This window comes from Toxotes jaculatrix, chromosome 21 (genome assembly GCF_017976425.1).
Source record: "Toxotes jaculatrix isolate fToxJac2 chromosome 21, fToxJac2.pri, whole genome shotgun sequence".
NCBI classification, from domain to species: Eukaryota; Metazoa; Chordata; class Actinopteri; family Toxotidae; genus Toxotes; species Toxotes jaculatrix.
Window position 1 is genome coordinate 7,427,405 of NC_054414.1, and position 25,105 is coordinate 7,452,509.

The 25,105-nt window shown below is 41.6% G+C and overlaps 2 protein-coding genes across 3 annotated transcripts in view; one reads left to right on the plus strand and one right to left on the minus strand.

Moving 5' to 3' along the window:
- The window catches only part of grid2ipb (glutamate receptor, ionotropic, delta 2 (Grid2) interacting protein, b), a 29,073-nt gene extending 11,630 nt beyond the window's left edge, over window positions 1-17,443 (minus strand). The window contains exons 1-9 of the mRNA XM_041029283.1: window positions 17,359-17,443; window positions 16,327-16,580; window positions 15,821-16,150; window positions 14,882-15,036; window positions 6,470-6,751; window positions 3,938-4,023; window positions 2,385-2,454; window positions 695-847; window positions 342-497 (exon numbers count right to left, since the gene is read on the minus strand). Of these exons, the coding sequence (XP_040885217.1) occupies window positions 342-497; window positions 695-847; window positions 2,385-2,454; window positions 3,938-4,023; window positions 6,470-6,751; window positions 14,882-15,036; window positions 15,821-16,150; window positions 16,327-16,580; window positions 17,359-17,443 (1,571 nt within the window). The remainder of the gene's footprint in view (window positions 1-341; window positions 498-694; window positions 848-2,384; window positions 2,455-3,937; window positions 4,024-6,469; window positions 6,752-14,881; window positions 15,037-15,820; window positions 16,151-16,326; window positions 16,581-17,358) is intronic.
- Window positions 17,444-21,103: 3,660 nt separating this feature from the next.
- Window positions 21,104-24,832, plus strand: zdhhc4 (zinc finger DHHC-type palmitoyltransferase 4). 2 transcript variants are annotated; one of them, XM_041029284.1, is made up of 7 exons: window positions 21,104-21,264; window positions 21,509-21,650; window positions 21,780-21,853; window positions 22,005-22,183; window positions 22,703-22,828; window positions 23,054-23,298; window positions 23,419-24,832. In XM_041029284.1, exons 2-7 carry the CDS (start codon window positions 21,528-21,530, stop codon window positions 23,716-23,718), a joined length of 1,047 nt encoding a protein of 348 aa, XP_040885218.1. In that variant the 5' UTR covers window positions 21,104-21,264; window positions 21,509-21,527; the 3' UTR covers window positions 23,719-24,832. The 2 variants fall into 2 exon arrangements, with proteins under 2 accessions (XP_040885218.1, XP_040885219.1); XM_041029285.1 differs by having other exon boundaries at window positions 22,089-22,183.
- Window positions 24,833-25,105: the final 273 nt, after the last annotated feature.

A 25,105-nucleotide genomic window follows, 5' to 3' on the forward strand; every position in this document is an offset into this window, starting at 1 on the left:
GTGCAAAAAAAGAGTTTCCTGGGCAACAGGTAATTTTCTTTTAGTAGCTGTTCATGAAACATAGCTAGTTAACAGACTCCTATCACACAGATAATTTAACAGATGCTGAAAACTGAATTTAAAGCTAGATTCTGTACTTAGTGCAGGTTCTCGCTACCTTTTGGAGCTGCCAGTCTCCACAGGAGCTGATGTCCCCAAGTGAGGCTGGTATTTTAAAGATGGTGATTACTTTGGTGCAGACTACAGATCTACACGTTTCTTACTCAGCATGCATCCTTTCATCCTCTCTGCCTACTTCCATTTATAGACTTCCCCTCCCCCAGTCTCTACATCCCACTGACCTGTGCTGGAAGAAAGTCTCCAGGGCCTTGCAGACTGTGTATCTCTCCTGGATGGTCAGCAGGTGCTCCAGCTGCTGGCTGAAGGTCCGTCCATGGACCTTGATGCTTGGTGGAAGAATCTCTGCCACCCACTGCAAGGAGCTGAGGGCTGGAGACCTGGACAACACACACACACACAGTGGAAAATTCTTTTCCATTTAATTATTTACACTTCACGTGTTGAGAACATTGGCTCCCCTTTGTTCTACATCTTTATTTAAAATGTATTGTCAGTGTTGTTGACAGAGGTCTGTTGTTTCAGTGACATATGGAAACGCCTGTTCAAAATGTCTGGTTTGTTGGTGTGTACTGACCTAGAGCGTGGTAACGTGGTGGGGGCCAGGCTAGAGGACTCCTCTGCATCAGTTTGGTCTGAGGAGTAGTCTGAAGGACCCTCTTCCACCACCAGAGTGGGCATCGCCCCACTGCCCTGCAGCATGGACACCACCTTCTCATGGGAACAGTTCCTACAAGGACAGAAAACAAATAAATGAAGCTTAATGGCACAGAGGTAAAAAAAAAAAAAAAAATGGGAGAGCTGATGGACTTGTAGCTGTAAAACATGTCTGTGACCCCTTAAAACAAAGGTCTGTTTTCAGAGAATTAAAATTATGCATAAGATACATAATCACTTGTCATCACCCCAAAGAAAATCAGTTATTAACTTTGCCAGAGAAATAGTTATTATCTGAACAAATAAAAACAGACCGTAAAATGTATTTTTATGAGGACTGTACAAACAAGTGGCCAAATCAATACTGCAAATATCAAATTTTGCACACCTTAACAGATGTTGTGCAAAACATGCCCACTTTATAAACAATACACTAAACGTTTCCACGTATCTTGTACTTTATTTTTTTTTTCCTCTATCTGGTGAACAACTCCCACTGTATTCCTGATCACCTCCTACTGCTGCAGCACAGTGTTATCAGGGAGAGCAGCAAAATTATACAGTCCCAATCAAATCCGTACATCAGGCAACCATGGGAACAGCTTCTGCAATTCCTCTGTCACATGGCTATCAGGGCGTCACGGTGAATAATACTGCTTCCTCACACAGCATTGGATCTGTTGGCTGATATTCTGTATTGGATGATATAGTGTATTTGCTGAGCTCGTATAGGTACGAACTCAATTTCAGCCGTGATGAATTTCTTATCGGCACTCCCACGCTCGCTCTCTGAAAATCGAGAGGCATAAGGTCAAGAAGTTGTAAAGTCCACAAAAGAACTATTGCGACTCCTACAAGAAAAGTTCAGTTTACATAAAAGCTTGTGTTCACATGCATTGGCCCAAGCATACACACTGTATCTGCAGAGACACACGCAGCGAGGTTAATTAACACCAGTATCATTTAGAGTTATGGCCTATTAACTGTGTATCTGTTCATATGTCTATAGGGGAGACAACGTCTGTCTCTGTCTGGTGGGCAATCAGTCAGAAATATTATTTGTATAACTAAACCACTAAATATCAGAATGTTATCATGTTAATGTTAGCATTTACCTCAAAGCACCGCAGTGCCTAAGTATAGCCTCAAAGAGCAGCTGGCTTGGCTCTAGACTCTTAGTCCTGTCAAAACTGTGTCTCTACATTGAAAATTTCCATCCATTCTGGGTCTTTCCACTGCCACAAAAAAGGAAGAGTTAGATGTGATGATAAATTTTGTAAAGCTACATATTTCTGAGGGTTTAATTCATGGCTTTCTCCTGAGGGGGACTGACAGGAAGCAGAGGAAAAACTCAGCTAAGAGACAGTGAAATAATGATGACTGCGAAACTGTGACAAAATCAAATAAAAGCTTCATGTGCTCTGTGATGGTTTATCAGCCACTGTGAGAGCTGTTTTTTTTTTTTTTTTTTTTTTTAATACTGGCAGCAGATGGCTTCTATTGGAGAAAAACTAGCCCTGATATAAGTTCAAGTACTTGGACAGTGGGCAAAGACAAAATACTACTACTACTGCTGCTAATAATAATCATGTTATCCATTAAAGACAAACCTCATGTCCAGGCCATTGAGGAACAGGATACGGTCACCTGGTTTCAGTCCACATTCCTCAGCAGGACTATCTGAGAAGGAGACAAAAAAAAAAAAAATATATCAAACAAACACAATTCAAACATCAATCACAGATTGAAAAAAACGGATGCTGGCACAACCTCACCAGCTAACAAGGTGCACCGAACACACGGGCTGAACAGGGAGAGATGGTGACTAATGTGATGCTGTCAACCTGTGTATGACATCCAACAAAACCCATCAACAAACAAGATGATCTCCATGCTAAATCGTATTACGTAAGGAAACAGTGCTGTCAAAACAATCCCCAGTCCAATCTGTTCCGACTGCACTGTACCCATCCACCATCGCCTCCTCATCTGTCATCTGTCTCACTGCTGCGTCTCCCTCATAGTGAATGTCATGTCATCCTTTTTTGTTTAAAAAACCAAAGTTTGAACATAAACTCATGTGTCGATGTAGTGTGTGCACATTCACTGGCCACGAGACAGACTACATATCACGGTACTTGTGGTTTCCTGGTTATCGATAAAGGACCTGTGCTCAGATCACGATGAGAGACATGCTATCCACCCCCACTATCTCCGTACCAACCTCCATAAGGCCCACTGAGTCAGTCCACTCTGGCCGCTTCAGCACATGATGGTGGGAGACAATGGTGGGCGGGTACAGTGCCGTCATCATCAGATACACACACGTACTGTAACACTCACACACACAAACACACACCTCCCTCCTCACCGAGGAACGTGGCAAATTCCCTCAACAGTAACTTCACAGCCTCTCTTGTCTGCTACTTTCATTTCACAAAGCAATAACAGTTAATTAAACAACCTTTTACTGCTGGTAATGTGAAAAACAACAGTAATTAAAATATTCACCAAAGGCTCTGAGTAGAAATTACCCTCACAAATATTTAACAGAGTTTGATTTTCATGGAAATCATCTCTCTGGTACAAAGCAGCAAGTCATATTTTATCCAGAAATTCATTCAGCAGTGGAAATAGCCCAACTACAGTTAAACTCAACTTACCAACTAAAAATGTAATCAATAAAAAGTTCTGCATTGCTGGCCTGAGGAAGCCAATAAATAGGGTTTTGTAGTTATTGCATTTTGTTTTATATGGATTAAAAAAGACAAAATATAAATATAAAGTGTTCATTAGTGAGCTTTAGAGAAAGAAATCAGTGTAAAATCCCTGAATGTAGCTCCATAGTGCTGACTGGCTGCTATAAGTGTCAGTAACAGCACAGCACAGTCTGTTCTGAGTGTTTTCCTCTTAACATTTCATTGGTGAGTCAGACGAGTCCTCTTCCTGGTACACTCATAGTCACACACACACAAACACCTTCTGATCACCTTCAACCCCCAGCGGCTGGCACCACAACAGACTCACCCACACAATATACACCTGCCCCCTCCATCACCACTCTCCAGCCAACACAGAACAATGTTTGGTTCAAACCACCACGCACAGTGAGGAGGTGTCTATCAGGGCCGTACTGTACTGGTTTTTAATATAGGATCAGTACCTGCAATAACCGAGTCAATGCAGACGGGAGCGTGCCCTCGCAGCGTGAAGCCAAAGTTCTTCTTCCCCCTGTAGACACGAACGATCCTGAGGAAGAGACATAAATTTGTTGTGAGAACAACTCAACAGCACCAATTCCTGAATTTCTGTCACACAAAAATATTTTTTCCAGCCTGTTGATACATGATATCTTTATGGACTCACTAATGGGGGGAAAAAAAAGCCTTTTAAATTTCTTTTCTTCTTTTTATGTTAAAATCATATGACCTTTTAAAGGTGGATTCATTTAATTCACACTTCTTTCATAGCAATCCTGCAATTTCTTTTTCAAGGTGACACAAAATACAGCAATGCAGTGCTGAAGACAAACCATATCCAAAAAAAAAGCCTTAAAAAAAAAAAAATAAAATAAAATAAATATAACTAAAAGCAAAAATCAGACAAAAGATCCACACATTGCACTAACAGCTCCCAGTGACTTTAACCGGGCAACGATCTATCAGAGATCTTCTTCAGGCACTGCTGACAGTCATTGTTGGTACAGCATGTGGATACTTTATCTGACCTAACAGTCTTAAATGTCATTTCCAAACTTCCTGTTTCAAGCAGAAAATAAATCAAATTACAAAAACAATACATTATTTAAATGCTGCTTCTGTGTAATTTCTTTGTTCTGCTGCCTCTGATTGTTGGTAAAAAGCAGAGGTAAATTCATTGTAAGATCATATCTTTTGGATAAACACAGAAATAGATATTAGGGCATGTCATAGAGAAAAGAGGTAAATTCTGACATTTGAGAAGCTGGAACCAGAGAATGTTTGGCCTTTCACTGATTAAATGATTAATTCATTATCACAGCTGTTATCAACCCACCAACCAGTTAACTGTTTCAGCATTAACTGTGACATCATTCAACTACGCTGATGCTTAACAACCTGTATCTGAACGGACGGGGAGCCCAGCTGACTCTGGAGTGAGCGCTCATTCGCTGCTGTTTACGAGGCTATTTGAGCTTCACCTTTGTTTTGATTTGTCACTTCCTGCCAGTGGGAGTCTGAACAAGTGGGGACATGACGCTCTTTTTTTTTTTTACTGCAAATCCACCTTTGTGATTTAGTGCAACACCACATCACTCCACACATCTGTGTGTTTTAAACCACCTTCCAGCCCAAATAAAAACATTTCCGGTCACAGTCAACACAGGAAAAAAAGAAAAGAAAAGCTCTGACATTTTGCTGATGGTAGTGCTTTGCTCTCATTCACCCCAGTGGAGGAATTAAAGCTGGAACCTCCTGTTACATCAAAGATGAGACACACTCGCTGTCCACAGTGCGTTGCCATGGAAACGACTCAAGGCAACGCAGAATGTAAACAGGGGGAAGACGAAAAAAAGACGAAAGGGAAATCTATTCTTTGATAGCTGCGGTTAACGGCTGTTATGTAAGATGAGCTAAATGCAGATGGGTGCATTCTGTGCCATGTGTGTGTGTGTGTGTGTGTGTGTGTGAGTGTATATGACTCTCAGGCTGCTCAAGGCCTCTGCTGCTTCTCATCATTCAGCAGCAACTCCACCTCATGCTATTACAGTATTTCACATGAAGTCACTGAGCCCCAAAATATTACATAACAAGCCAAGACAATCAGCCAGTCACTGCTTAATGAAATCCACTGAGACATCAACAAATGGCACAATGGCTCCAATACTGGTCTATGTATACAATTGCCAATCTATAGTGATTGATTCTGAGAATTTTTTTGGATCAATAGGCTGTTTAGTAGTAGTTGTAGTAAAACAAAAATTTAAGTTATACCTCTATTTTTTGGAAAATGGGGAAAAAATTATCCATCTATCCATCCATGGGCTTCTGAGCTCAGGGAAGGCACCAGCATGCAGTACAAGTTATTACTATGACTGTGCCACATACACCACATCATATAACCTCTCCTGTTTAACACAATCAGCTTGTCGCCTATTGTTGTGTGACCTGCCAATATGATTACGCTTGACACATTCAGCCCCATATTTTATCTTGGGATTTAGTTTGTTGGCGTAGTGTGGGAGTGCACTAAATCCATTGTGCTGTTATTAATTAGACAGTCGTGTAAGCAGTGCGTTAGCAGGTGGAGGATAAGTCGCAGAGGCTGAATGGTCAGGGGCTCTAAAACACTGCAGAATTAACATGTTGAATCAATGCAAATGCCAATTTCAATGAGCTGAAGATGTTACCTGAGAAAACGGGAAATACTGTCCATCTAAACATGCTCTAACTCACATTATAGGTCAGAAGATGGTGAAACACACCATCTGAGAACATACCACATCCACCAATTCTTACAAGTGCTCAAAAACTATCAAACTATCTGAGTAAGAAAGTGACTCACTAGCTGTTGTGTTATGTGTGAAGATTAACCTGTTGACATCATGATTTCCCAGAGTAAACAAACAACACTTAAAGCAGAGCCAAATACACCCATAATGCACCACAGCATTCACAAAAACAACAGTTTAGGAGTCTCATACATGTGTGCTCACCTCTGATTGGGTCCGATGGGGGGGTGTGCGGGCATCCCAGAAACAGACTTCCTTAAGCCCCTGTCTCTCTCTGCCTCACCCCTCCCTCCGGGTTCCCCTCCATCCCTGGGCACAGAGCTGGCCCGTTTGGACCCGTGGTGGCGCTCGGAGTGATCTTCGCTCCGGCTGCGCCGCACTCTGCCGTGCGGCTCGCTGATGCTCTTGCTGCGGCAGAGCCGGTTAATCACATTCTGGGAGACAGCCTCGTCGAAGCGCTGCCGGTGCTTCTTCGGAATGAAGATTCTGGCAAACATAGTGACATGTGAGGGAAAACAAATGAGGGGTGATACAAGTTTTTTTTTTTTTGGTCCACAACAGTTGTCTCAGAAAAAAGAAGTGAGCAGGAAAGAGGATGGATCTACATCACAGATCCACCTCGATCCACTCTGAAAGCGTACAGCCCATAATCAAAAATCTTGGGTTTCCAGTGAAATAACGGCAGCAAGTCAAACATCCAGCAGGAGCAGAGATTAAAAGGTGATCATCGACTCGACTGTTGCTGAAATAATCTTCACAATCCAAGTCCACGCTAATTCAAATCAACAGACTTCCTCTTTCAGCACTCAGATTGAAAGGAAAGAAAAGAAAAATGCTTTTGATGGACAGATGAGGAGGAGAAGTTCCTGCTGGCTGTTGTCCCCAGAGAGATGAAAAGGAGAGAAGTTGAATGGCAAGCCAGAGAGAAAAAGATCTTTCACTGAGGACAGAGACAGTGAGAAAAGCTTGGTGTCACTCGCTGCTTGCTGGAGTCTCACTGCTGCAGCGCGAGGTACCAGAGCCAGAATACAGCAAGAGAAAAAAGGTGTGGGAGTGAGCGAGCATGGGATTTTTCCTCTCTCTCTCTCCATCTACACTATCTCACTCTCTTGCCCTCACACTTCCGTCCACGCTTCACCTCTGTGTCACTTCATCAGTGGGAGCACAGAGCAAGAAGCTGGCATCATCTCACTGACCTCAGACATAACCAAGTTTTCCATTTAGACAACAACTCCACTTGTAACACGTTTAGTTAATTAACCTAACGAGAAACAGATCCGAGCAGGTGGACAGATTTTAACTAATTTAATCATTCTCTCAGTTGTAAGAAACAATTAACAGTCACATATTTTTTCCACAACCTTTATCCTGATGGTACTTTTGCTAAATTTTCATTCAAACGATACCCACACCTGTCACATGTTACCCTTTTTCTTCATTTAACACTAGAAGCCAAAGCTCTAATGTTAAAGAATATTTCAACAAATCGTATGGAGTGCTGTCTGTTTACCACACAGCAGCATCAACTATGAGAACAAAACAAAATGACTTGTCCCCCCACACACAAGGACTCAGCTGACAACAGAAAACAACTTTTCATTCAAGTGATCAGAATGGCTGCCAAGAGACAAGACAGCCACCCACACATCCGCACACACTTTCTGTAACTATACTTGTGGGGATATTCAGGCTGTGCCCCCCCTAACCGTACCCTGAAGTTGTTCTTCTGCATGTCTAACCTTAAAGGATAAATTCAGCAGTTTTTCTGGCGACACAAATGGTAGCCTTAGTATACAACACTGACAAAACACAAGATATGATTTTTGAGGAAAGGGTTAAAGCATTTCATGGAAAGGTACAAATAAATCACCAGCTGAAAACCAACAGTAAACCACAACATTCATTAACACAGAAAGTCTACATTTAAGCAGGCCAGCGGCTATTTTTCTTTACCATCAACTCTCACTTTTATGTGATACTTTGACATTTTGGAAAAATATAGGCAGGTTCCTGGCGGGCAGATTTTTAAATTAAGCTAATTGCTGGCTGTTGCTTAATGGTCATTACACAGATACAGACGGGGCGGCAAGATAGCACATTTCCCAAAACATTAAATTATTGCTTTAAGCCTACTGAACCACTCTCCCATAAATAAGCGAGAACTGGCCAACACCATCTAACTTTGGTGGATTTATTAAGCCAACAATGAATATGTTCTCATACGAAGGGAATAACAAGAACACACACGCCTACAGTGGCCTACACAGCATAAACACACAGCATGTCACATATGTTAACGCCAAGTCTTTTTCAAACCAGACCCAAAGGAAATGCAGAAAATTCAGACAGGACTGACTAAAAAAAAAAAAAAGAACCAAAATCCCAGCTGATGCACAAAGCGAGTCAGAAGTTAATTATTTTGTTCCTTGTTTGTTGAATCAGAGCTGAGCTTGAACACAAGATTTTCACAAACAACCGTTTTGATTCCCACCTACACCAGTCTGTTGGGCTCTGACTAGCTGATTTGCTGCTGATCAGATGAATCAGCCACCGGCAGACAGGGTGTAGCGTGCTCTGTGAAAAACAGCACCAGTCGAGTAATTAGCAACAAACACACCGATAGAGACGAGGGAGAGACAACAGCTACCACTGTCTGTAGTCCACAAGAAGCTAATTAAGCTGCATAAAAACAACTTTAAACACTAAATAAAGCAATTAGGACACACTTACTGTATGAAGAGAAGGAGCGAGAGAGACACAAAAAGCAACTTCACAGCAAACATGAGGCCTGACTGCGGCTCATTTCATTATACAGAGTTGTTTAAGCATTTTATTAAAAGGTACTCGGGTAAATATAGAGCACCTCCAGCCCTGTGCTGTCCTGTTTATGCAGCATAATAATAAAGTGTTTTATGTGTGGAAACTAAAAGGTCAACTCTTCTGTTAACATATTTTGCTAAGCAGGCAGTTTGTCCTTTGGAAAAACACAAAAACAAATCACCATTCACTACATTTTGACTTTAGTTTCCTTTAATCAGAAATGTCTAGAACTAATCTCATATGATACAGAGGCTTCCAAAAGGTTAGTCTGCAACAGAAGCAGATACAACACACTCAAGTTGAGCTGAAGCATGTCCACTACTATATACTGAAGGTAATCAGATACATTCTACATTACAGGTCTACTGAGTGAAAAGGTTTACTATTCCAAACCTAAAAAATTCAGAAACTTCAAAAAAAAAAAAAAAAAAAAAATTGTGGTTCCCCCCAGTGGCAGTATAAATGAACAACAACACATGCTGCTACCCTCTGCACAAGAACTCTCTGTTCAGCACCACAAGACAAAAGAGCAACGCAGCAGCCTACTATTTCTGACAAGTCTCCTGCTTGAATTATGTATTTTACGTGATTACCAGCAGTGACAGTGTGGCTGGTATTAGGAACTATAACAGAGGTGGTTTTGAGTAATAAGGCAGGTGTTTATGTGTCCGTCTGTGGACAGATTTTGTCACAACTGTACAACATACACTCACAAAACCTTACAGGTGTGTGATTGAAATCGTAGTGAAAGCGGAGTTCGAAGATGGGTGTGATCTGAGCAAGGGCACCAGAAGCAGGGGGGGTTGACAGCAGGAAAGGGGCCATTAAATCTTGTGCAATTCACCCGTTTCGCCAAACTCACTTGTCTCACGTTGCAATTCTAAAAAGCACACATGATTAATAAATCTATTCCTATGACTTGTTTTAGAGCAGCTGCCACTATTAACAAATGGTGGGTATCACATTTTTGGGACAAATCTTTTCAGTAAAAGATATAGGCCACATATTCTTAGCCTGCTGTCACTGCCTCTGCAGATTCTGATCAGGTTTGAGGTGTACTAGTATCTGACTGCAGTCAGACAGTGCTGCCTGAGCACAGACTACTGGCTCCAGTGAGCAAACTCCTGAGATATAAATAAATGTTCTGTAGTGCTGTAGGTGTAACAGCCCACACAGTCCCTCTCTGTTTGCTATCAGTGCTTCCCTGCTATTTGTCATCTATTCATATCACAACACTAATATGTCTCCGTCTCTCATACAGACACAACCTGCTTGTGTGAGGAATGTACGTGTGTGAGCGTGTGTGTGTAGCCGCTGCTATCAGCATTACAGTTTTTATAAATGCAGATGTTCTTCCACCTCAGAATGCACAGCCATCTGTTGAAACAGCCACCTCATCACAAAAAGTTTTCCGCGTCAACTCTTGGAAACTAAATGAGTGTTCTGATTTGACCTCATTTATAAAGAACAGAGATCTATAATTATCCGACGGAGGGTTGTGGAGGAGGAAGCAAGCAGGGAGGAAGGGACGGATTTCTCAAAAGGGAAGAATGACAAGCAGAAAACTACAAAAAGGAGACCTCATTTCATTTCAAGTGTCCAGATGTGGCTCGAATTCAGGCAAGTCAGTCTGAACTGTTGCCATTTCTGTACACATGAAGGGGTGATGCAGTGGAAACTCTTTCTTACATGATCTTTCTGCACTCAAATGGTGCAAGTGACTACAAGGTTGAGTTCTTTAAAATTACATAGACCCTTACAATGGTAGCCCCTCAAAGCCTGAATCTTATGAGCACAGTTTTCGCTCCAGGTCTGAAGAGTATCTACTGAGAAATCAACTGAACCAGCTGGAAGCTGAACCAATCACAAAAACCAGAATGCAGTTGGTCAGATCAGTGGGTCCTAGCTGTTTTTTGCTCATTATCCTGCAACATGAAGCCACATCTATAAGTGAGGCCTCCAGGGTCTGAGCGGTTCAATCAAAGAGTGACCTTGGCTTCTGAGGCAGTTTTATTTTAACAGTTTTTAGAAGCCCAGGGAGGTGAAACTATACACAAGGAAAAGTGAAAAATGAGTTTGTTACCTCATCTACCCCTACACCAACTATCCTCTCCCACGCCAAAAAACACATTAAAATTTCAAGATGAAATACATATCTTCCATTTCAGAATAAAGCAATCATCAAAATATATTAGAGGGTCTCTGTTCCACTTTCAGACTGAAGAAGGTGAATTCATACTGTACTTGTCACATAAAGCAGCCTCCAACTCTCTAAAAGATAAAAGGATCATGTTTATATTGACAGAAATGTGCAAGTTATGAACGCTCTGGCTTCAGCGCTGCCTGTTTGTGTTTATCACCACCTTTAATGAAAACAGTTTTCAAGGTATTTGGGAGCCACTAATGTTTCTCATCTTGCGCAGTGTAGCAGCTTCACACTATCTCTAGCTTCTGGCTCCTGCAGTCAAGATTAAACACCATCATTATCAACACTACTGAAAAAGAAAGCTTTGTGCACAGCATGTAGCATAGATCAAGAGGAGCTGGTAACTGCAGCACTGTGGCTTGTTAAGACCAACCACTATCAAGCTCTGATCACTCTTATTCTGACGTTAGGCACAAGAATCACTGCAGTAAAAAAGTTTAGTTTACTAGTTACAGCTGTAAAAGACTTTGCTTGATACAGTGGCATGAAAAAGTATGTGAATTCTTTGGAATTAGCTGGTTTTCTGCAGTAATTGGTCATAATGTGGTCTGATCTCCATCTAAGTCACAAACACAATGCACTTAAGCTGATAACACACAAACAGTTGTAATCTTTCATGTCTATACTGAACACACCCCTTCAACATTCAAAGTCCTAGTGGAAAAATGAAGTGAACCGTTGGATTTAATAACTGGTCAAACCTCCTTTGGCAACAATAACCTCAAATAAGCACTTCAGTAGCTGCAGATCAGAACGGCTTCAGCTCAGCTATAAATGTAAGATGTCTGCAGTGAACAGCTCTCTTAAGGTTATTCCCTATCGCCTCTGTTGGGGTAAGGTGTGGGCTCTGACTGAGCAACAACAAAACGCAGATTTTTGATTAGTTTGAAGCCTTTCTCTCATAATGTACTTTGATATTTTGAGTCATTGTCCTGCTGCATTATCCAGCAAGACGCATGGATAAGATACAGGAATTAATTTCCAAACGATGATAGCAAGCTGTGCAGCAAGCAGCACACTAAAAAACATCTCAGTGTTTTTTTTTGTATGTCAAAGCAGCTAAGCCACACCTCAAATCTGGTTTCACTGACTGGACTCCAGGTTTGCTAACTCCTACAACCAACCTACACTGTGAATGTTTGAATTATGTACGCAAAATGGACAAGAACAACACAATTTCTGTGCCATTAGTTAAAATAGATTGTATTTGCTCATCATTGTAACTTAGAACTTGTAATCTGGAAGTCAGCATGAAAAGCATGCACAAACACATACACACACGCAGACAGCCCCCTTCAAACACGTGGCATGAGATTACATCCTAAAAGCAGAGCATCACTCACCCTAATGACTGCAGTCACTTAGAGACAGGCACAACAGTAGGTCTTTGTACAGTTAACTGTTACAACAAGCAGTGTCCATCCATCCAAGCATGGTCACATCACACTCAACTGCATGAACACGCTGTTAAGGACTCGAATAAATTCATTCTAGTTTTGAAGCCCTACAGTAAATGGCCTTGAAGAGATCTTAGAAAACAACTGGTGACGAGACAAAATCAAAGCTAAAAACATCATATATCAAACATCAGCTGCAGCCACTGTCATCTGAATCATATTTCATTAAATATTCACTCACTCACCACCCACTTCGCATACATAATCACACTGATGGCACTTAACAACAGTTCATGTACCAGACTTGAAGAAGCTGATAAAAAAAAAATGCAGTTTTTCCCTCAAAAGCAACCGACCAACCACATTTCATAAAAACTTAATCTGAAAAGAATAAAAAGGTGCACTCACCCAAGACAATTCATCGTTTTAGCTGTCACCCATCACTCGGGAAAATAGAAAAAAATCTAAGCACAAGTTGCACCACCTACAGTAGTAGCAACCACAACAGCAGACACACCTACTGCTGTAGGGCTCCTCATCTGAGCAGGATAAAAGATATGGTGGGACCACGGTGCAAGCAGAAGGCTGCCTTTACCAAGTGTCAAGGGAAAACGGTCAAAACACAGAGCGCATGGAACAGCCTGAGCTCTGAGCACAATAATAAGAAAATCCATCAGAACAACACACAAACCCCCCTCAGAGAGAGAGAGAGAGAGAGAGAGAGAGAGAGAGAGAGAGAGAGAGAGAGAGAGATGGGGAGAGAGAGAGGTAAGAGTTGTGAAATGAGAGGGGGATGGAAAAAAAATGGCTTCAATATTATTATTGGTGCTCGTACAAATAGGAGTGTCCTCCATTATACAAATACTAATGAGGAGTTCTTAGTTGACAGCATTTGAATTATTCATGATCAATTTAAGGCAGAAAAATCCTGTTGCCTCACGTCATTTCAGCTAGGGAAACAATGCAACTACCTCAGCTCTGACCCCATACTGCTGGAAACCCTTCTTACAGTATATTAATACCACTGAACAGAGCTGTGGCATAGTAGTAGTGGAGGAAGCCAGTGCAGTCAGAGAATAAAAAGGTATGATTGGCTCAACAGATTGGGAGTCCAATCTGTGGACAAACTGTCTGGGGATTTTGAGAAAAGCACAAATGCTGGTCATTTTGGCACCGAGACAACCAGGTAATTCTGGCTGTCTGAATGGCTTTTCACACTCAGTAACCTGGCATTATTCCATCTCATGGACACATACTTTATGACACACCATCAAAGAAAACCTGTGGGTGCAGCTCCAGTTTTTTTTTTAAAACTCACTGTGGATACAGAGCAGTATGGCCACCAGTACTGAAAGATGTTTCCATGAAGCGAGCACTCAACAAAATCTGTCTGTGGCTCATCATCACAGACACCTCCATGCTGTGAATTCAGTTCGCGTTGCCAATCCTCATTTGCAGCTAAAAACTCTAAGCTCGGGCCCCTCCAAGTCAGTTGAGTCTCTCAGTTTCACTAACACAGATGATGACACTTTAAGCGACTTGGAGGGTCACTGTGGATTTACCCCTAGTGCCAGATGGGGCCCACCTAAACCTAAAGTGTAGCTTTATAATGGCTGACAGCGGGTGAGACCCCCTCTAATCCATCCTGCGACAGAATGAGCAACAGGAAAAGCCTGTTTTATGTGATTATTCTAAATTAAATCCCTGCAGATTACTTTACTTTTCACTGGGACATGAAAATGACAAGTGGGATACAAAACCATGAGATAGTGTAGTAACTAAACAACACTGGAAGCTTTGCCATAGCACAAACTGCAATACTGACCATCTTGTTTCTTATGCACTTGGATCACAGCCTGTAGTGGGACAGTGCTGCATTTTTTAGGGTTTTGTGCGGCTTAGATTGGAGGCTAATGGACAGTTTGACACAGAATGACAGGAAACAAGGATAAGAACAGAACGGGGTGCCATGTGATAAGGGTCCACCAGCTACACACAAACAAGGATGTCTCGGTTACAGACTGCATTGAATGCCTTTGGATAACACACCGTTTCTGCTGCTGGACTAAAATGCAGGTTTCCGCTGAACTTCAAACCATCTTTCAAATAATTTCTCTATTTTCTACCAACAGTTTATTCTATACCATGTTAGGTAACAAACTTCTAATCAGAGATTAAACCTGGGGCTCTTACCTGATGCTGGAGATGAGCTGTCGATGCTCGTCCGTGGTGAGTATCTCTGGCAGGACAGAGGCCAACCACTCCACTCTCCTCTCTGCTGCATACTGCTTCAGCACAGTGAAGAGTTTCTCTTTCACTTCAGGTTCATCACCCAAAATCTGGTCAACCTGATAAAACAGTGATGCCAGAGGCAGGGAGACACTGTCACCACACAGTTTTACACAAAAGCAGATTGTTATTACAACATTCTCAGTCCCAAGAAAAATGCCTTACTCAGTCAAATCTCATATATTTGTATATTTTCCCTTCCATCAAAAGAGTTTTAACTTTGTGAGCCCATATTTGCACCCCCCCCCCCCCCCCCCCCACACACACACACACACACACACTATAAAATATTTAAAGGCATATATCTATGCATTGGATGAAATTCCACACATTTAGTCTTACTATAATATTTGCATGCATGTATTTTTTTGGGTTTTAAAATACCTGAAAAACTTAAACCCATAGGTATTTCTCTGTAACATTAAATATTCTGTAATTCTGTAAATAAGCTGTAGTAAAACTTAGAGTTAAAGAAAAACATTCTTAGGCATTACTTGTTAAGATTTTAACATGTAAAAACTCTTACCAGATACAAATACAGTCTCAATAAACTGTGGTGCACAGAAATGCACGACATTATCTTTTTTCAAATTAACCCCACCCACTTTAAACCAGTAAGAAGACTATGCATACACAAAAAACCAAAAAACCCACAAACAGAAATCTCTCCTGTGTAATGACCAAAACTGGCAGAAACCTTTGCACATGTGTAGGACTCCATTAATCACAATAAGAATCTAATTGATAAAATACATTTTTGGGGCACTGTTAACTCCCAACTCAGCTGGACCAGGTATAGGAATTAACCTGGACTCAGCTGTAACTGTCTGTATTTCAGCATACCTTCCTGTTGAACTCCAGAGCTTTATGTTTACGGTCCAGTCGTGCACTCTCTCCTCCCATCTGACTGTCCTCTATGCTGATGCTGCGTTTCTGCCTCTGGCCGAGGCACAGCACCCCCAGGCGGAGCGTCCTCCCCTGGGAGGCCTTGATCAGCGCCGCGGCCGTCTCGTGCTGCCTTACTGGGATACCGTTGACCTCCATTACGTAATCACCGGCCCTCAGGCCTGCGCGGCCAGCTGGAGAGCAAGGTGAACAGTCCTCCACCAGTAGGGGGCAGTCGCCTACGATGGTGAACCCAAAACGACCGTCTGGACCTGGTACAATGTCCAACTGTAATACAAGGGGGGACAAAAAAAAAAAAAAAATTTAATGTAAGAATCTGCATCAGTGTTTGACCTCAGAACAACAACACCAGATCTACAGGTTACTATATTATGCCATGTGATTCCACAGGCCATTCCATTAGCCTACATATGCAGTACTGCTGTGATGGAGAGCTGTAATACCTGCTGTATGCGGGACACCACTCCAATACTGGGAGGGATGTTCTTCTGAGTCTGGGCGATGGCGATGACAGCTTGTGGAGCCAGTGTCGACACATTGTGGCCCTCGATCTCCAGGACCTGGTCTCCCGCCTGCAACCCCGCCAGATGGGCGCTGCTGCCTTCCTCCACAGACAGGATGTAGCTGGGTCCATTCCCACCGAGCTGGAAGCCAAAATCCTCAGGCCAGCCCTGGTTGGACGTCGGCATGCTAAGGACTTAAAGGGTGGGAGGAAAAGACAAAAAAAAGGGTGGAGATGGGAGAGAAAAAGGATGTAGGATTTGACACACACACACACATGCAGAAACAAACACTTACCCACATTAGCCAATGCATTCAAATCGACCGGCATTGTAAACACACGCTTAGATCAAATAATCCTTTGCATGTTTTAAAAGAGAATTCAGTTTGATGCAGCTGCTCCCTGTCTCCTTCCTCCTGCTGTCTCCCGTGTCTCAAGTTGTACTATCGTGAACAGCTCTGTAACCCTCTACCCTCAACCATGACACACTCAGCGGTCCCTGACCTGGTTCACAAACTCCATAGCAGCCAATCAAATTAAGGCGTCGCAGAGATTGTGACCTTAATTAGCTTGAGAGACAAAAGTTCCTCCAGTAATTTTTTTTTTTTTTTTTTTTTTACTCACAGTGCACATTCAAGTCTTGCCTGTTGAATAGTAGTGATGAGTTTCAAGCAGGTAAGAGACAAAGATTAAACAAGCAGACAAGTCAAAACAGCAAATGTAGAGGCACCTAAAGGCCATATTTTGGACTGACCTATTAAGATGAGAATGAATTAACCCACATTTGACAGTATTCACAAACACCTCTAACGTGACAAATACAGAATTACAAAAACTGACATGTTGGTTTTTACTAAATATAATCTGCTCTAAACCCTCTAGCTCAGCTGGAGGCTGATGATGTGCTCCACAGCACCTAAAGCCACAGCACAGCAGGATGCACACAATGGACAAAACCGATAAAAACACTTACAGAAATCTTTAGATGGATACCGAGAGCCCCGTTTGCTCTGCCGAAAAGAGTATCTGCCTTTTTTGTTTTGCAAAAACTTCTTCATCTTGAATGTCAAAGAGCAGGTGGCCTGCTAGCAGGCTAATATCCAATCTCTCCTCTCAAATATACTGCAAAAAAATATAAAAATAAAAAATAATCCTCCCCCCTGACCACCCCACAACCCAAATTCAAACAGAAAGAGTGACAAACTCAAAACATAGCCCCATTCCTCCACCCTGAAACCACAGCAGCCTCCTCATGAGCAAAGGGTGAGTGTGCATGAAAAGCCAGCGCAGTCTCTTTGAGAGTGTGTCAAGGAGTTAGTCCTGCGTCTCATTCCTGATTCATCCTAGGGCCAGCCTGCTTGCACAGTGTTAATCAGAAAACTGGGACGCGTGCACCCACGCACCTCGGCTCCTTAATAATTCTCTCTCCAAAAAGGGTATTGTGAGGCCTCATTTTTCTATAAATACACCAATGTGTCTTTTTCCTTCTCCTCCTCTCTTGGCTAGGTGGCTCTCCGAGGGACCGCTCCTGGCCCAGAATCACTCTGAGTCGATGCAAGAAAGCCTGATGAGGACTAATTGGAGCGTCTGCTTGCCTGGAATTGTGTGTGTCCGCGTGTGTGAGCACACTGAAACACTCAGTCCATTCAGAAGGAGCAGGGGCAATTTAAGACTTTAGCCTATAGGATTAGTAGGATTATAAACTGAATCTTCAGCTCTCCCCCACCCCCTTGTCATTAATACTGAAGCAACACATGCTCCCCTCTCTTTATGAATACACACACTGACTATAGTGGAACCATATGGACACCTTGCATACCTTAGGACATGTATTATCAGGTGGTAACTCAGAATATATTACAAGACACTGTAGTCATGTCATGATACAGTCCAAATCAGAGGTCAAAGCTGGACTGAAAACATTTCACAGTTCAGGCTTTTGACTGATAAAACAGAAAAGGTGAAATAATCAGATAATCTTAAAGCCACTACAATTTTTTTTTTTTGATTATAGCATCTTTCAGATTACCCTGATGTCACAGGTCTATTTGTAGAACCACGAGATGACTGCAGTGAAAACTGGTGCAGTCTCTGTCACTTTCAGCCCATTCATTCTGTGTGTTCTGGTCCAATCAGTGGGCTGGTCTGGATTGGGCGTGCACTGCTGTCTGCCACAGTACTTTTTTCTTTTTTTTTTGATGCTACCACTGGGGGGCACCACATTTTAAATTTTCCTTCCTTACAAACAGCAGCTTAAATGTTCTAAATCAACAGTATTGTAGGTAGATTTGAAACAATTAGTCAAATCATCAATTAGTTGAACAGGAAATTAAATAGCTCCAATTCTGATAAACAGTCAATTTGTTTGCCATTGTTCACTATTTTTGGAAATTTTGTATACTAACAGAAAGTTTGATTCATTAAGATAATTATCAAAGATTAAGCAATAATAAAACTGGTAAATTTATCCCTAATTACAGGCAACTAATAAGGATTAAAAAGGTTAGAACCCTTAAATGCTCACATTATCCCTGACAATAAAATTATTGCGTTTATGTAGCAGGGTTTTTTGTGCTGAATCAATCAATAAATAAATAAATTAATTAATTAATTAGTAAGATGATTGACAGAAAATTAACCAACAATGAAACCCATTTGCTTTGTCTCAGCTTCTCAAATCTAAGGATCTGCTGCTTTTCTCTGTTTTACAGAAACTGAACATGAACCAGAGCAGAGGTCTAATCAGTGTGAAATGAAAACACCTGTGTGGTTGTGCAGAGCCACTAAAATGCACATAGGTCAAGACAAAAGCAGCAACATGAAAGAACACAAGACAAAAAACTATTCAGCTAAAATAACAGGAGAACATGTAATTACTTGCTTCCACCCTTGAATATGAGAGATTATGTAGAATGGGGAGATGCAGTTAACAAGTCACAGGCAAAACATTAAAATGAGAATTTATTACAGAAAAAAGTATTGGGGGGAGCCTGCAGGTGGGCCAACTGGAGTGTGAACTGTCATTAGTGGCAAAGCACACAGTGAGGAACAGGCAGTCCAGTACAAACTGAATAATTAAACACAAACGGCATATATCTGCAAACACACACTGTTCACTTCAATCAAACTCTCCTCTTACACCACAGCCAAGACAGCTAACTCGTGTGAGACAAGATGATAAGAAACCTGACATTTCACAGCCGCCTGAGTCTGATAAAACTGTTCCACCCTTTTCAGTTAGTATAAGAACATTTATATTATAAAGACAAAGTGTAAGAAACATTTAAAATGACCAAAGCCCCGCACAGCCACACATCTCTTACCTTTTTAAACAGCATCCATAAATGTGCACACACAGCTCCTGAGTGAGGCTCCCCTCTCCAGCACTGTGAGCTGTAATATGAGTGCTGCGCCATGTCCGCAACCAGATCCAGCAGGTGTCTTGTGATCCCTTGTTGTATTGTGCGTAGCACTGCATGGCAATAACAGAGAGAAAACAATACTAAGTAACTCTGTGTTCATTATTTATGTAGGTACTGGTGTAAAAACTCTTAATTCTGCAGTCTTAAGTGGTGTGATTTTGAGGCATCCAACAGTATGTACAAGCACAGCTGAGACAATTAGTTAATTAACTGATTAGATGACTGAGGGGGAAATTAGCTGGTAACTTTTTAAAATGCGTTTTAGTAATTTGTCGATGTAAAAATGCCAAATATTTTATGGTTCCAGCTTCTCAAACGTGAGGCTTCGCTGCTTTTTTATTAATAACTAATTTATTTTTAATATTTCATGTGTTTTACTGTTGGTTTTACTTACAACTGGACAATAGAAGCATTGTTCAGGGGTCATTTTAAGCTCTGGGTATCGGGGACAACAATTCTCACCATTTCCGAGCCAAATATAGATATATTTTTTAATAAATCAACCGCTTAAAAGAGAACAGAACATTAGTTACAGTCCTATACAGAAAAGTTCAAATGCAAATGAGCTCCACACATCCAACTACAACACTGCACTGGGGAATTAGGAGGCCGAGTCAACACCTCAAACTCGTTGCGGTGCTCCTCAAACCAAGCTCGTCTGCTGGATCGGACCACACGGGACAGTCTTCGCTCCCCACATGCATCGATGAGCCTTGGCCGCTCCTGACCCTGTCGCCGTTTCAACGCTGTTCTTTTCACAATTTCGCCCTTATCAAACTCGCTCAAGTCCTTACGCTTGTCCATTTCTTCCTGCTTCTAATCAAGTCTGAGAACAAAATCTTCCCCAGCTGCCTAAAATATCCCACCAAGCAACAGGTGCCATGATTAGGAGATAATTAGTGTTATTCACTTCACCTGTTAGTGATCAGTGTTATGCCTGATCAGTGTATATGCTTGAGTGCTTTAACTTTTAACACTTGAAGTACTTTTACTGAAGTAACACTTTCAATGCAGGACTTTTTGTTGTAATGGACTGCTTTCACAGTGCAGTGTGGTATTAGCACTTTTACTTAAGGATCTGGATAGTTTTTCCACATTTTTTTTTAATATAAATCCAGGAAAATTTCTGATTAAACATACAGGAGCATGGAAAACCCACCCCGTGATAGTTATTGTGTGAGGGCTAAAAGGAGATGCTCTGTGGAAGAATAAAACTATTAATATGTGGGCAGTTCTCATTCATGCTTGCACCAGCCCACCTCCGTGCAGCACTACCAGCCTCAGCAGGTTCAGCTGTTAGCTTGGAAGTTAGCTACATCGATGCTACGGAAATAGCACTGTTTACAGAGCATGAGCGTGGAGCAAAAGTGAAGCTGGTGGCCACAGGGTAAACCTAACCAGCTATGTTGACGAGAGATAAAACACTAAAAGGCAGCTATGTGTGACTAGACTAGAAGGTAAGGGAGAAATTATTTAATGGCTTTAGAGAATCGATGAGCAGCTAACGTCTAGTACCGATGTAGGTTAGCATGCTAACGTAAACTCATCTAAGTTTTTAATCACGCCCTGTCTTTGAACGTATAACCACGTTTTAACATAAATGAGCAGAAAACCTAACAGTAACATAACCAAGGCGTCTTGTCGAGTCTGCTACCTGCTCGTGGTGAGTTTGTGCCATAAACACCTGTTGTTTTGTCTCAGTGACGCTGCCAGGTGAGACATGGATTTCCTCACTCTGTTTGCTATCTACGTCGTGCTGGTGCTCACATGTATAGTCCTAGTCTGCAAATACTCCGGCCAGCCGCAAACTCCCTTTCATATACTATTCAACTCCGTCGTAAAGGTAAGAAAGAAAAGCATCTAAAGTCATTGTTACTACAAACTGACACTTGGCGGCGCTGTTTCACTAATATCTTGAAATACATAGAAAAATCCCCACTGCTTTTAAAGCTGTTTCTAATTTTCTTTACAGGTAGTTGCTCCCATTACACCAAAATGGCTCCAGAAGTTTTCACAGTGGGCCTTACACAGGCTTTTTCATCAAAGGTTTGCTGTTAAAATGATCCCATCTATAAATCTGTTCTCCTGATATATTTCATTTGGTCTTACCTGGGAAACCTCACCTTTTAGTGTTAGATTTTAGTGTTCAACCGTTCTGTAACTGTGTCAGTTCTGTGTCATCTGCTTCCAACTGCAGGAACAACATGTTCATCTATCTGCACATCCTTCTGGAGTGTGCCGTGTATGCAGAGTTCACCTATGAGGTGTTTGGCTTCTGCAGGGAGATGGACACTACTCTGACCAGCCTGTCTGTGCCTTACATCCTGCTGGCCATCAAAACCTTCTTCTTCTACCTCTGCATCAAGAGAGACCCAGGTTAATTTTATGTTAGCTGCATTTTATTCCCACAAACGTGTAAGGCAAGGGAAGTGCACTTTAACCTAACCTAACCTTAACCCTTCCCAACATGACAGAGATTTATTCTTTTCTCCAAATTATGAGTTCTTATGTGTGATAACTTGGAGGTTGGTAATTACTTATCACCCGTGCACATCAGTAATTTTATTTTGTCACCTGGAGGATAAAACTGTTTTCTGAGAGAGTCTGGTAATCAAGGGACAGACTAGACAGCATCACCCATGGTGCAGTAAAACTGGTGAAAATACAGCATCCTCATGTGGATACATGTCTTGGGAAAACCAGACGCAGCTGCTGTCCTAATTTTTTTTTACCAAACCTAGCTTATTGTTTACATTTTTTTCAGCATGAATGCTTGAATTCTTCTGCGTTTGTTTACCTGTTCACTCCCATATCACTGAGAAGTTAACTCTGGACATGATTATTTTACTGCAGTATGTTTCAACATCTTTCTCCTCTTGGCTCACCATCTGCCAGGCACAGTGACAAAGAAGAAAGTTGCTGGTCAGCTACACATCTATCCGTATGACAGGAGATTATTTCACCCAGGAGTCTCCTGTCCGACCTGCCAGCTCGTCAAACCGGCTCGCTCCAAACACTGCAGTGAGTACCTTGTTACAGATACCAGTTGTACCTGTTAGTAGAAGTTCAGTGAATACTCGTCTCATTGTTGCTTTTACTATCTGTTGATGAAACATGTCAAATCATGTCATGCTGGTATTGTACAAATAGGAGTGTATTATTTTAGCAAATCACCTTTTATGTTAAGGTCAAAAGGAAAAATAAATCTTTCTTAGTGCTGACTGTAAACACCGGTCTGTGTTTCAGGGGTCTGCAACAGGTGTGTCCAGCGTTTCGACCACCACTGTGTCTGGGTGAACAACTGCATTGGTGCTCTGAACACTCGGTACTTCTTGCTTTACCTCTTCAGCGTCTGTGCCATGGCAGGTGACATTGCCGTACTAACAGCAGACATGCTGTTTCACGCTGTACTGCGCTCAGGGCTTCTGAGAGCCAGCTACATCGATGAAAATGGAGAGCAGCAGCCGGCAGGGCCTCTGTTTGTCGTACAGGTGAGACTCAGCACTGCTTACACACCTTATATTCTATACATATGCTGCCGCCATGTTTATTTCCAATTTAATATTTCACGGTGAAGTGAAATACTTTTCTTTTTCCCTCTTTCCCTCCAGCATCTGTTCCTGACCTTTCCCCGAATTGTCTTCATGTTGGGCTTCCTGGTTTTTGTCTTCTTCCTGCTGGCGGGTTATGCCCTGTTCCATTCCTACCTGGCTCTTGTCAATCAGACCTCCAACGAGTGGTACAAAAGTCGAGGTTACGTTTGTCAGCACTGTCACCCAACTTCAACCACAGACCATCTCTGTAGTCCAGCGCCAGACCACTCTAGAAGATACTACTACAGCCGAGGGCTTCTCAGGAACCTGGGGGAGATTTTCTTCCCTCCACAACCTGTCCAGAAAAAAGACAACTAAAAAAAGATATTGCCACTTGTGTTGCTATGCTGCATTTACTGTACATCCTGTTGGATTTACTGTCTCTAAAGACAGAAATGTCATGAATTGAAAAGGTGTGCCAGCATGTCTGTGAAGATTCTTTCTATCCTGGTTATCCAAGAAGAGTTGAATCAAGGGCAACTGGACTTAAAAGTCGACACCTGAAAAGGTTTCACCTGTCAGCCAAGTGGCTTCTTCAGTTCTTCTTGTGCCAACAGGTGCACCAACATTGTCAATGAAATGTTCCAGCTGCAGGCTTAGGACACCTTATTTAATGCATTTTTTTTATTCTATGGCTACCATTAATTAAAGCATAAATGCTCCCAAAGGTGGAGCAAACGACAGAGATGCTCACAGACTTCTGACATGTAATTTCCTTCAGAAAAGGGCTTCAGTTCTCTGCTTGTGAATTTTGTATTTATGCACTGTTGTTTTTTTTGTCTTTTGGGTTTTATAGGTGAGTAGGGATTTGAATGTATTGATTATTTAATGGGCACATTTACTATAGTTAACTGTGTCAGGGGTTAAAATCAATCAAATCAGGGTAATCAATTAGTGTGTTAAAACACAGTTGTGGGATCAAAAATGCGTGCTGCATTCATACACTACACATACTGCGATAGTTGTTTTTATATGTATGTTTTGTTGCTTGTAAAGACATGAGAACTACAGTTTAATGCAATCAAAGAGTTACCTCAAATAACAGTGCAGTATGTGGCAGAGAATACCTGTTATGTATTAGTTTCTTAGAGAGATAAATACACAATGTGATCAGAGGTGCCTGGTCTGAAGTAGCCCCAGTTTATGTTTTTCATGTATTGTCATTTCATCAGTCACAAGGCAAAGCATCTGAAAAATAAATACCTGGGAACCCAGCCATCTTAAAAACAAACAAACAAAAAGAAAAAAAAACCTCAACTACTGAGTTGCTACTTCAACACAGCCTTAACAGTTATTAAACAACCTTTGGGATTTTCTAAGATGGCAGAGTGTTGATTTTTCAGAAAGTCTAATGCTTAAGTCTGTGACTGGAACATAATGATAATTGTATCTGCAACTTGAAAATCATTTTCAAATAAACATGTCAAACATTTGATGACTCCTACGAATTAAAGTTTACCTCATGTCAAATTTATTTATTTCAATGTTTTATACTGTTGGACAGTGCAAGAAATTTAACGATCTTGTGCACTATGTTATGATGGGAGATTTTTAAATGCTTTCTGATGTTTTGTCGAGCAATCGATTAATCGAGGGAATAATTGGCAGATTGTTAAAAGTCTTAAAATGAATAGTTAACAGCCCTGACGGTGACTGGGAGTGGACCGGAAGCAAGACTGGGATTCCTCGTGCGTGGTTCCTGCCC